This window comes from Labrus bergylta, chromosome 12 (assembly GCF_963930695.1).
Source record: "Labrus bergylta chromosome 12, fLabBer1.1, whole genome shotgun sequence".
NCBI lineage: Eukaryota > Metazoa > Chordata > Actinopteri > Labriformes > Labridae > Labrus > Labrus bergylta.
The window spans coordinates 11,905,367-11,918,878 of record NC_089206.1 but is presented as its reverse complement, the minus strand read 5'-3'; the positions used below and the strand labels follow the sequence as shown (position 1 = coordinate 11,918,878).

General features: G+C 40.5%; 1 protein-coding gene across 3 annotated transcripts in view; it reads right to left on the bottom strand.

Annotated features, from left to right (window-relative positions):
• Window positions 1-8,648: 8,648 nt before the first annotated feature.
• Window positions 8,649-13,512, bottom strand: part of grm7 (glutamate metabotropic receptor 7) — a 65,047-nt gene continuing 60,183 nt past the window's right edge. For all 3 annotated transcript variants that reach the window (XM_029276569.2, XM_065961374.1, XM_065961375.1), the window contains 2 exons: window positions 12,690-12,942; window positions 8,649-9,793 (listed from right to left, as the gene is read on the bottom strand). In XM_029276569.2, the coding sequence (XP_029132402.1) occupies window positions 9,744-9,793; window positions 12,690-12,942 (303 nt within the window). In that variant the 3' untranslated portion in view covers window positions 8,649-9,743. The remainder of the gene's footprint in view (window positions 9,794-12,689; window positions 12,943-13,512) is intronic.

Here is a 13,512-nt window from a genome sequence, read left to right as displayed (position 1 = left end):
GCTAAATTTAATTTCCAAAATTACTTTCCCATATGACCCTGCAGTAACGATGGGAAAAGAGCTGTGGCCTTGCTTTCTGGTATGTGAAATGTTTGGGCTATACACTCAGTTGTAGAATATTACACACCACAGCAGCAGGCCTGTGAGAGAAAATGTGATATTTTAAGAGAAGTACTCCCTTCCTATGGCGTTTAGGTGGGCAGTTTTTCTTTTTATGGCTCTGTGCTCCTACATCTCTGAGAGAAATATCAATAACAATGACTAAGTCTGCTCTCCGTTTCTTTTAGTATGGAGCTTGTGTAATGATGGCTTATTCAGGAGAGGCCAAAAACCGTTTCAAGGGTTAGTGACATGATGCCAACCTCCTGCTACCTAACAAAACTGACACGTCTGTGAAGGTACATTTTCACTCCAAACTGCAGCACAGTCCTTTTTTGATTTATTCTAGCATAGTCCTACAAAGAAATCATTCAAGTTCTTTGGATATAATGCGAAAAGCTTCTTTATGGAATATTGAAGACAATTCTCCGCATTGTGAACATTTTAAAGAGAACTCAATCTCTGACACAAATGTGTATTTCTTTTAAATGTTCCTCAAGCTCACAAAAAATGATTGTCTCCAAACTTTTCTAGACCCTTTATTCTACATTCTCAGTTGACGTATTCTATGTCATTATGAAACATGATACTATTGAGGTGGGTTTAATATTCAAGGTTTATAATGTTCAAATTAAATATTATGATCATGAATCAATTAGACAACATCCAAGGTACTGTAGGCGACTGACTCATAAGCGCTATGTTACACTGCAGTCAGACTGTTTTCTACAAACACATACTGAGTGTCTGAGCTTAGACTGTGATTAAATATTTGGTCTGAAACACTGGTATTTCAACCCTTGTTATGTAAATATTGAATCATTTTTTAAATTTACTGACAAGTTAGTTGGTGTGGAATACCTTAAAACATACAGTGCCTAACAATAATGCATCTAGCAGTAATGAATTGCATAATTGAGTTTTGAATTACCTTGCTTCAAAAAGAAAAACAACCAAACTAGATTTTATTGTTTTCCCGTGACTTACATAGTAGTTAAATATGTTTTTGGCTTGGCTTCAACTTGGCCTCATGGACATTTTTTTTTCTTCTGTTTTTGGATATCCATCGTCTGAACAATTAAATGGGACAATAGTTGCAGCCCTGATGCTTAGATTGAAATTTTAAATATTACTTTGGAAAGAACTTTTCTCTATGCCTACGTACTTACATTCAAAAATGCAGTGTCAGGCAGTTCCTCCCACAACTGACTGTGGGAATCATCGCCTCCGACTGTCTCTGTTTGACACCTGCAGCCTCTCACTATGCGGCTGTAGGACGCCATTTCATTCTGGAAGAACAGCGCTTAAGTTTCTGACCAATGACAGATGGGAGTCACATCCCCTGATGTTGCAATTCAGGCAACTGACAGCAACCTTATAGGGGTTGAGGTTTGTACAAGGCTGTGATAAAAAAACTTACTTTTTTCTTGCAGTGACCAACTATACGTTTACATAAGGGACTTCAAAGCACAATTCAGAGCAAAAATCACCAAATAAACTTTATTTTAATTGTAAGTTAGAATGTAATATAGGACTTGTTACAGTACACAATCAACTGTAGTTTTCTAAAGTATATGAAGGGCTATGCTTTCTATGAATACTCTGCATAAATCTGCCTGCTGCAGGAGAAGTTGAGTAGCTCAAATCTACAAATGGAGTTGAGCTAATCGATTGCAGCACAGTAGTAGGTAATGAGGCTGGATCAAAATGTGGAGTTGAGGCTATTTACTCTCAGTTCATCTACCTCCCCACAGCACTCCTTAATAATGCATTGGGAATGAAAGTTAATGTATGTGATGAAAAATGTATAACCTCATGAAAACCTATAGGAAGAACTGACCTTTCAGTTTTTGATGCATCTGACACACAGCACTTAATAACTGCTGTTGTGGATTCTTTTAAACTCTGCACACAAAAACCGCGACTCTCATCTATTTTTATGACTTGTAATGGCTGAAATAAGAGCTTGCCACATAAAAAATCAGATGAAAACAAATGTTTTGCTTTCTAATTTGCTTGAAACTACACCACATGCTCTCATCTAACAACATGCAGTGTTTATTAAACACCTGCTTTACCTATGCTAGTTCAGACACTGGCAGAACAGTAATCAAAACTAGTGTTTTGTGAGCGTGTTTATAATTCCGGGGGTCATAACTACTTCTAATTAGGCCTGAAGCAAAGCCAGGCCAGGCTCTCATTGCAAACAGGAGACTAATTATTTCCTCAGGGAACAAATCAAACGATGTTGAACCTTTTCATTTAACAATATTGGTAAAAAAAAAGTTTAAAAAAAAAAGGAAAAAAACATTTAAAATGCCTGCAGTCCTCAAAAATATATAAAAAGTAAATTTTTCAAATGCGGTCCAGATAGTTTTATTTTGTCACAAATAGCATCGCAGTAGGCTACTAGCCAACTGACTAATTCTAGTCAAGTGGTCTCAACTTTAAGGGAATACGAATTAAAACAACTGCAGAGTTTATTTTTGTTTTTACTACTACAACAACAACAACAACAACAACAACAACACAACTCTAACTCCAGCTGCGGTGTTAACGTGTGCCGAATTTAGGAAGCTAGTTTACTCATTTCTGTGGCTGCAAGTCAAGAAGTTAATGTTTGAGTGATGTGTTGGTCACCACAGTGTCACAGTGCTTTCATTACAGATGTGAACTGAAACGGTGAGTTTTAACACATCATTCTATTTATTAGTCATGATTTTATTTTGTTCACCACACTATTTGTGTTTTAGAAAGTGCACAAACAGGGCTCTGTAGTAGAGGTATTACTTTTTAACTACAGCTTACTTTATGTATTTATATCCATCACACTGTTCACTTAGAACAAAAAGCTGATACCTTTAAGAGTGATTAGGGCATTACGTCATTCAGAGTATTTTCCACTGAGGTAACAAAAAAAAAAAAACAATTGTCCGGATGATTAGTGTTTGTATTTTCTCTTACAGCATCGCGGATCATCACAATGATGTGAAGTACTCATGAAATCTCAAGAATGCAGCTTGTCCTCCCACCAACGATGACAGCAGCGCCACCTTGTGAATGAATGAGTGAGCCTAATTTGGATCCTTTGTGAGCGTGTTGTGAGCAGGATTGCCCCTGGAGCTGTACAGCAGGTCAGTTCACGAGTTTATCTTGTCGTCTGTCAGTACTGGTTGTTCAAGATCTTGTGTTTTTTACGACAGAGGGGTGATAATGCCTGGCTCTAAAAGCAGGGGGAAACAGAGATGCAGTGGAGATGTCTGCAGAATCAGTAGATGGCAGTAGCATCACACCATGGCAAAGGCACTGATTTAAAGCATTTTCCATGAAATTACAATCAATTTTGTAGACAAATAAGAGATAGCCTTAAGCTGCAGTAAACAAAATACAAAAGTGCAATTATCATTCATCAAGCACCACATGTATGGGTAACAAGAGCCTATTATAAGATAGTTAAATGTATTTAAATTCATTATCTTCCAGGAGAGTCACCATAACACTTCATGTGAATCACTGAGTGCATCACTGATATTCTCAGTTTATTTAACGTTGCATCAGCAAAGACCCCCATCCTCAGTTCATTCCGATTTGACATATAAAAAAATTAAAGAAAATATGTCTTCACCCTCCTAAGTCACACTCGTAATTAGAAAGTAAGATAAGTTATAACATCCGTGAGACTCCCATCATTCAGTCACAGATTTAGAAAGTGTAGTCTAATTGCATTTTGCTTCTTATCGCATGAATTGGACCCAATCCAGAGCTGGAATGGAAATCCCTGTGTTCAGTCACAGACGGAGCCGGTTGGTGGGGATGCTGTGGATTTTCAGCTGTATGGCAAACATAAGCAGTTGGGAAGGGTTTCATTACCAGCTAGGGAGAGAAAACATGACAGATTCTTTTTTGTACCGGCTGCTTCCGACTGGAGTTAATGGTGTGAGCAGCATTTTAAGCTAGGGCGTGCTGCAGGGGCCGAGGGAAAGGCAGGCACTTGACATATGAGAGGTTATTAGAATCATTTACGTGGCTGTGCATTTGAGTGTAGACGTGAAACAGCAGCACTGAGGTCAGGTTAAAAGCCTCTGCTCCGCCCGTGTCATGCTGAACCAACCGCGGTCTGAGTCGCAAAGATCACAGATGCATGCATTAACGTGTTGTGTTTGCTCTAAATTATAGACAACGGCAGCAGCAGGATCGCTGTCACTTTATGCACAATACAGCATGTTTTTCACTCAGTGGTTAGGGTTCAGTTGCAGACTCTTTGCACCCTTCTATCGTTATAAGCAGCCCAGGCAACACACAACATCTGAAAGTAAAACATGAGGGCTGCTCAGTATGTGGTGGCTGTACACAGTTCCTACCTTTTACAGGCTTGGTGTGATCTGCCAGTCTCATGTTAGCTCAGGATGTTTGTGCAAAGCTTTGGTCTCTGCATCCGGCCTGCTCCCTGCTGGCCTGATGACCAGATGGGTCAGTGAGTGTGCAGTTGGGGCTTGGCAGGCCCCTTCTGTTCTCGGCGAGGGTCCACTCATGGGATCCAAACCCCAGAGACGAGAATTACAGAAGCTGGATCACAAGGTAGACGGACTGCAAGCTGAGCTGAGAGATACGCACGTCACACATACAGTTTTTATTCAGTGCACTCACACACCTGCTTCGAGTGTACGCAGGATTATATATACACTTTGTCTTGCGTGGCAGAGTCCGTATCCTTACACGTGTGTGGCATTTTACACTCCCCCGCATAAGACAGATGTGTCGAGAGGCAACATGTTTTACAGGGTTATTAACTAAAGAAAATGTGATTTTAGTTAATAAGCTGGAATCTGATCTGGTGTTTTATCATTTTTCTGACAAGCTGTTCAGGAGGGCTACATTACTGAAGTGAGATTTTTCTTGCCATGTCATGTGGAAATTTAGTCAAGTCATCTTCAACTGTTATTGCAGTCCATTAACTCCATTGTGAAGATACATAATTGATGCAGCCTTTGGGTAGAGTTTAATCAAATGGAGAGTGCTCCACACTCCACCGCCAACTGAAAAATGAGACACGCAGTCTTCAGCGATGTAGTGTGTGCGCGCTAAGACCATAACTCACAATTTAAATTGATTTATAACCATTTGACTGAACCCTTTCTGCACTATGCCCAAAGCAAAAACGTGTAGCTTTTAAGCTCTTAAGGGTGGAGTCATGTGGAGGATTTATGTGCCTGAATTAGGATGAGTTTGAAGAAGAAAGATTCAATAAAGCAGAACACCACACAGCTCTTTTCTGCTAATCTACTCCCAAACAACCAAACAAGTGTGCAGGGTGATTCTTTTTTACTCTCTACCTTTTGGGGTTTTCGATTTCATTCCCTGTTTGTTTGATGTGGCTTTTTTTTTAATACTAACCCTTAACTATTCATTTCCATTTCAGTATTTTCTTGCTCTTAAAGGCGTATGCTTTCCTTTGAAATAACAGTGATCTGTGTGGGATGTGGAAATGCATTGTTTACGGCGTGCTCCTTGAAATCAAGGGCTTAGCTCTCTAGTTAAATTTCACAGCCAGCCAGCACTTATCTCTGTCAACTCCTGTTCTAGGCATAGATGATCTGCCTTGGTTAAAATGCTTGTGGCTTTTGTTTGAACCTGAGCTGTGAATCAATGTTAAAAATGTTCTGCCTTATTTGATGCAAGCCTATAAAAGTGAGCAGAATCTTTCAAGCAGCCAAAGCAGAACAAATATGCACCGTATTTACGAGATGTATGCCAGCAATGTGTACTCCTCTTTTCTTCATGAATGCATTTTTCTGACAGGGGAAATTTGGGGAACGCAGCAGATTAGTGCACCTACTCAGCTGCGAATTCTGAAGAGCATTCGTCTCACTCAGCCATCTTAATAACACAGCAGCAGTCAATTAAATCCATGAAGTCAGATATGTAATTTTCAAATAATCATTAACTGGGGGAAAGATGGAATTAGAAGTTTGGATTTCGAAGAGACGGCAGGGAGGGCGACAGTGAGGGAGGCGACATGTATCAAATCCCCCAGCCAGAGATAAGTGAGGATAAAGGAGGTGACTGAGCTAATTGTGTACTGTCAGAATCTATAGCTCGAACGACTGTCAAATGAGCAAATTTCAAATGTATCCCCCTCCCCCTCCCCTCCCTCCAGGAGTTTAACTGATGACAGAAGGAGGGAGGAAGAGAGAGAGGAGAATAAATACCAGGAGACACTAATGTGATGAGAATGATGCCTGGTCTCTTCTGCTGATTAAAAAAACAATAACACTGTGACAAACATACGTGTGCTCTCACACACACACACACACACACACACACACACACACACACACACACACACACACACACACACACACACACACACACACACACTGAGCAGCCCATGGAAATCAACAAGCAGGTCTAACACTCAGTGGCCCTTAACTAATTTATTCACTGTAAAAATGCACTGTATTTTTTTTCTTGGATCGCTAGTAGAAAAACAAACAGTAGCGTAGCCTGTTCATGAAAATTTACTTGTGATCTTCTTTTAGATGATAATTAGCGCCTTTGCCGAGATGCGGATGTTGTGATTCATGTCCAACCAATGGCTATCCTTCTGTACCACTAATTAAAAAGTCTCAGTGTTACTATGTGCTGGAAACAGTAGCTGTCCCTGGTTTGTACAGCTGAAAAAACACATGCTGGTAAACAAAGCACATCCTAAGGAGGTTTTGAGTACAAGAAGCAGCAGGGGGAAAAAATAAGAATGGTGAGGCTTGTCTTTATCCATCCCATGTAAGATCAGGCCTCAGCTGGTTACTGACGGGAAGCAGATAAGGTTTCACTCTGGCTGGAGTTGGATAATTGGACATTTATGGAGAGATAGAAGAGCCCAGAGCCCAGGAGCCATGAAACAGAGCTAATCTAGACCCAGCATCAGTAAATTGTCTGTGAAAGAGCGCATCAGGAGTTCTGACAAGATAAGGAAAGCTTTCTTCAAAGGCAGAGCCGGACAACTGTGACATGAAAACTCTGATAGAAGAGTTTGTTGTCCTTTTCGCGCTGGCACTTCCACGAGTCACATGAGCACTGAGATGTACTAGCAGTGTCACCTTGTCATCCAAATTTGGTCACACAGGCGCATGTAATTCTTTCACAGTTTTCAGGACAGTTTTGACAACTTTGTAACGAGGCAGGGCAAACTTGCACTAAGGACGGAGTGTGCGCACGTCTTAAAAAAAACCTATTGTTCTTCTTCAAGGGTTGCATCAAAATAACTTGTGATTGACAGTCCGAAGTGTTTTAAACATTTAAGTCTTCCTGAAGGACTCACAGTCCAGCTTGATCAGTTTCCCTCCCTTTGATGTATTCCCTGCTTGTGTCTTCCAGGAAACTGCTGCCTGCAGAACAGGTGCATGCCGAGCAGGTGGGCCCTTACGTAGGAGCCTTGGGAGTTTGGAGATGGAGTAAACCATTCTTTTACTCTATTTTAAGTAGGTGAAAAACATGCACAAACATGCAACTTTATGATTCATTTCTGTTTCTTGCAAATCAAATATCATGTATTTTAAGTTTTGGCGTCATATCAAGATCAAAAAGCTATTACTCAGGCTGTGTCTTTTCTTTTTGCTGAGCTGCACATCTAAACTCTGTACAGCCCCTACTGATTACTTGCACACAGACACTGACACAGGCAATTAATTTGGTGGGGAGAGGCTAGTCTTAATTGGACATAAGTGGGATTTTTCTTGGCTGTGTGCGACACAAAATGACAGACTGTGCGTATGAGAAGTAAAGACCATCTGGTCCCACAGGAGCCCAGAGAATTGCCAGACAAATGGATGGGGAAACAAGAGAAAACCTGTTTGGGTAAGAATTTCATTCCCTTTCTTTCCCCTCTGTTTCTCTCTGTGTCTGTCGCACACAAAAACACCAACACGCGCGCACACACACACACACACACACACACACACACACAGACAAAAAAAGAGGAATCAGCATCTCTCATTCATATATCATTTGCCCATGTAACAGCCTAGAGGGAGATGCTTACCGGGTTGAAGAAACAGAAGTCTCTCATGCGTGGCCTATTCATGTTTTATGTAATAATCAATATTGAAAATAGCAACATTATGCTTGCAGGCAGCCACAGGAATAAAGAGTGGTTAGCTTGTAAAGACTTGGTGACCAGCAGGACAAATTGATCTGACATGTAATAAGATTCATGCAGGGGAATGGTGGCGAGAACAGAAAAGAACAAGAGAAAGAAACAAGGGAAGAGACAGAAAGACCAAGGGGTGAGTGAAGGAGTCAGCTAGTGGACTTCCTCTCTGCTCTTCCACAGCGTTTCATCTCCTCTGCATGACAGCACTGCTCAACCAACTCGCTAATTTGCCTCGTCATAGGGGTGAGACCTTAGACAAGCACATGACATTTCCATCAGTGTACAGAAACCCAAAACAGCGGAGTGATTAATTGTACTTCACACGTCGATATAAACATGAAATACACACATGCCCAGTCACACATACAAACAGAAATAACTATGATATACCCTCTGGTTTAGTTGTATAAAAGATAACAAAATGATTTTATTACATGTTCATAATTTGACAGACATCACAACATACTTGCATGATTGCTCTGATATTTATGTTTCCCACACCATAATGAGGCATAATATACCCACGTACGAAACTCTATAAAACAAACATGCTTGCAGATACAGGAGGGGAGTGGGAGGTCAATTCAACAACAGATTAAAGCCATATTCTGTCTTTTAATGAAGTTCAGTTCTGCTTTAAAAAAAAAAAAAAAAACGTCAGAAAGATGCTGAAGCTCATATCCTTTTCAGAATTTATTTCTCTTTTTTTTTTTGTTTACATCAAATAGAACAGACATACATTGGCACATGCAAAGTGAACACTTTGTGGTGCTTTTCATTACCATTCAAAATCCAATTTTGAACAAAGACTTTATATCTAGTTTGTTGTACTCCAAACATGAAAATACTCTCAAATATTTACAAAAAAAATATACATACAATGCCCATCACTTCTTACATAATAATCATCTCGGACTGATTTCAGTAAAACAAAATACTGTATGTGGCAGAGCTCGTCATTCAAGGTTATGAAATCAACTGCAAGAAAAAGAGGCACAGAAGAAAAAAATCACTCAGAAACAATACAAACAGAAATCAGATAATGGGAACCCCAAGAGAATATGGCTTTAATGACATTTCAAAAGAAAATATCTTGAAAGCAGATCCACTTTCCTCTTTTTTTTTTTTTTCTTTCACGGATGTCCTCATTTGCAGTGACCCCTTTAAGCAGGCAAATTGTTCTCCATCAGAGAGAAAAGGGGCCACAACACATGTTTAAATTCTACTGTTTGGTTGGTGAGGCTCAACCAACCACGCTGGCCTACAGCTGTGCTAGTCTCTGCCAGGACTCATGGATCATGTCTTGGATGGAGGTTGGATGCCATCCACAGCCCTGGAGTGCATAGGTACTGCAGGTGGTGCTGGGATGCCTGCGCTCTCTCTTTTGTCCTCGTGTCTCTCTCTCTCTCTCTCTCTCTCTCTCTCGTTCTGTTTCTTTGGAGCCCGTCCTCTTCTCAATCATGGATTAAAACAGCATCCGTTTTCAAGCAGATCAGATCCTGAGGTTGTTGTAACTAACATATGTTTTCTTGGTTGCTTGACCTGAGAACAAAGTAAAAAACATCAAACAGAAAAGATTACAATTTAATTTGAGAATTTCGGAAAACAAAAAGGAATAAAAAAAAATCAAAAGAAAAAATCCTGCAGAAGGCAAATAAACATCCCCCTGTTTTCCGTGAACTTTCCCTTCCGTGCCGTGCATTCTCATCACCAGCTGTGTGCAATCTGTAGCAATATTTTCTGGTCTAGTGTATCATTTCAACTCACAATGCCCCTGTGTAAAGCCTTTCTTTCTATTTTCAGATGTTAACTAGTGATAAAAAAACCCAAACAGCATACAAGTGAGCACCGAACAAATGCTGGGGCATGCAATGTGATCCCAGTCTGGATTGCCATGGAAACATATCAGAATGTGGCTGAGTGCCTAGGTGACTCTTTGTGTGTGTGTGTGTGTCCTCCTATAAGTATAGTATTTCATTATAGGGACCAATATGAGCTTTGTGTTTAGAGTTGAGGCACATTCTTTTGTGAACAGAGGTTATTTTGGTTTGTTGTGATTTTATTTTTGTGATGAGGTTTTCTAAGGATTGGAATTGCATTCAGATGTAAGATTAGTCTTCAGGTTTATTTTTGCTGGTGAATCCAGATGTGGATGAGGGAATGTGAATGTACAGTAATGTATATCTGTGGGTGTGTTGTCCTTTCTGTTTGGTGGAGAAGGTTGATGTACAGTACATTTTCTTGATCAAAGACATTGCTATAAATTCTTATCCTACTGCTTGAATGTTGCTATGGCGACCAACTCCCATGGGCTATGCAATTAAAGAAGCACCATTTCTTTACAGCTGGATTTTGTAGTCTTGGCCAGAGAGTACGATGAATAAAACATTAGTACATGTACCACAGATTCTCGCTGCAAAACCATAAACAGTCTTAAGGAAAAGCCGTCTTTATTAAGCAAACAGTCTGTGTGCGTGTGTGTGTGTGTGTGTGTGTGTGCGCGCGCGTGTGTGTTATTTGCCTTGGATTTAAACCTCTACCTACGCTATCATTTGAATTTTAAATACCAATAGCTGATAATTCCTCTCCAGTGCACCACCATTGCTTTTCTTATCTTTTTTTTTTCTTTCCAGTTCTGTTTCCTTCCCACATAACTCGTGTTCATACAACACACACCTCTGGTTGATCTTTATCAGAGAAAAAACAAACAGTTCAGGCCAGTGAGGCATTTCAGCATCTCTCATTTGCAGTCTAAATACTCCTGTCTCTTAGAGTTGTAATCATGATCACATTACATTGTATCAATACCAATATAAATCTGCAGAGGTGCTAATGCTCTCGATCTTATAAATCACTCACAGTCGTCTCACACTGGGCTGATGGGGCCTGAAAGGAGGGATTTGGCGCTCTGATGGTTACAGGAATTGACGGACATCCTCTTGGGATGGCCAAGGCACAGTTCAGGTTTTTGGGGCGGTCATGCACATAAATTGTCCATTAATAAATGTCACTTTGCCTGCTGCTAAATAAGAGGGGTGGGAGGTGGAGAGAGTGTGCGGGAGGGGGAGACGAAGCGAGAAGATATTCGTGTAGGAGAGACAGAAGGTGAGATACACACAGAGCAGATGATATTGGGCACTTTTGGGAGGGCCTTCCAGGGACTGCATGCCCTGCTTGGGGACTTCAGATGAACTGCTGCGACAGATGTTGAGGTTTCACCCTCCATGCAGAGCATTTGCTCATTGAGCCACATATGTGACTGGCAAGGGTATGTTCCCCGTCCCTTGGCATACTTACATCAGCTCTCTATGTGTGTAACTCGCACATTCAGTCACACACACGGAAAAACTGCAGACTTATTCACCCTCATGGTTGTCTGCATACACACATACTCGAGCATATTTGGCTCATGACAGTAAAGTGTGACAACCGTTGGGTGTTTGGAGAAATTCCCAGGCAAAATCTGTCATCACATCGGCGTAATTCAAAAGGGGCGGTTGAGGGGCTGTTGCACCTGTGGGTGTCATGGTAGCTCTATGTGATTAGAAGCGTTGCGGGAGAGGAGGCCTTTGGAGCCAGTGATGTGTGATTTGCATGTGCTGTCAATCATCTATGTCTTCCTTCTGACAACTAGAGAAGAGCAAAATGCTTCCATGGCAACATTATTCTCAAATGAAGCTACTGCAGTTTCATTTAAAAAAAGAAGTGTTTTTTCTCTCTCATCAAAAACAAACACAATATCACCTACTGATGGAAGAAAGTAAGCTTCCCCAGCCACCAGCTAATACCCGGTATTATCTTTGCTAACAGGATCACGCTCACTGTTTCAGATGAAGGGTGGTATGAGTAACTCACAGCTACAGAGACAGATTATCTCCCTCCATTCCTGGCGACAAAGCCCTGCTCCTTCAAATCTCTTCAGAGAGCAAGTCTCCCATCTTCTTTCAAGCTTGCACTTGGACTAAAGGTCTAACCGTTTATCAAGGAAGGAGATAACTGGGTCCATTCTTTAGAATATTATACATATAGTCCAGAAATTAAACAGCTGTGATGGGACTTTTTCTAATGTAATACAGGGAATGTGAGAGAGATATCTCAATCACAGTTCATGAGAATATACCATTAAAACTCCTAGGTCTGATTGTTTGTGTTTTATATAAAATATAAAATATATGGATTCATGTATAATGAATATTTACTAAACCTACTATAAACTATATACTTGGTGATCATTGCACAACATAGTTAAAAATTTATGTCATACACATAACGCATTCATTTTGTGTTTAACAAACGAATGCATTCAGAGTTTTATTTAATTCTTTAAATATTCTTGTTACACATAAAATGAGGTCTAATGTAAAGTTAAACGTGGATGGTTCATGGTGCATGTCTTTGCTGCTCCGAGGCGTTATTTGTCTTTCTCCGGGTTACTTACTCATGGGGTCAGCAGCCGGGTTCTCACACAGCTCAGTCTTGGCCTCTCCGTTGGGCCTCTCGTTAGGCTTCTGGGACAAACGTGATGACATTGTGGCAGCTGTGACCACCGCCTTGAAGCTACGCTTCCTCTTCTGTACGTTGAGCTCAGGGTGGAAGATAATGATGTACACCTTGGGCATGTAGAGCATGCCCAGTGCGACTGAGGCACTGAGGTTCATGGAGATGGTCAAAGTGGTTGTCTGAATGTACAGCTGAAAAAAAAAAAGGAACAATAGAAAAGTTATTGCATGCAGACAGAAATAGCAGCAAACATAATGGAAATGGGCAGGTTCTGTCTATGTTGTATTAACTTTGATTTGGCAGCTTTATGAGGCAGAAAAATAAGTCAGGAGTGGCATCTAAACTCTTATCAAGAAAATGAGACACAAGACAGCTATAATGGCTAAACATCTGTGGCCAATTACTGAACAGTCACACTGTTGAGCACAGTGATGAGGCGAAGCCTAATAAAGACTCCAGCCCAATAACAACATACAAGCATAGTGGAAAAGGTTCATCGCTCATGTTCTCTTTTTCAAATCCTCATATTTCCTAACTCAGGGACCTGCATCATTGGACGATATATTTGTTTTCATAATAATTCTGTACAAAATCTCAGGATAATTCAGTACTGTGACAAAAGTGTAATTTAACATTATTAGATATGTGGGAAGTCTGGATATTTGTAATGTGTCGCTGTGGGGAAAGGAGCAGCCATGCGTGATGTAATATAATCCAGCAGCATTTATTAAAGCCTGACCTGCAGCTACTCATTCAAGTCA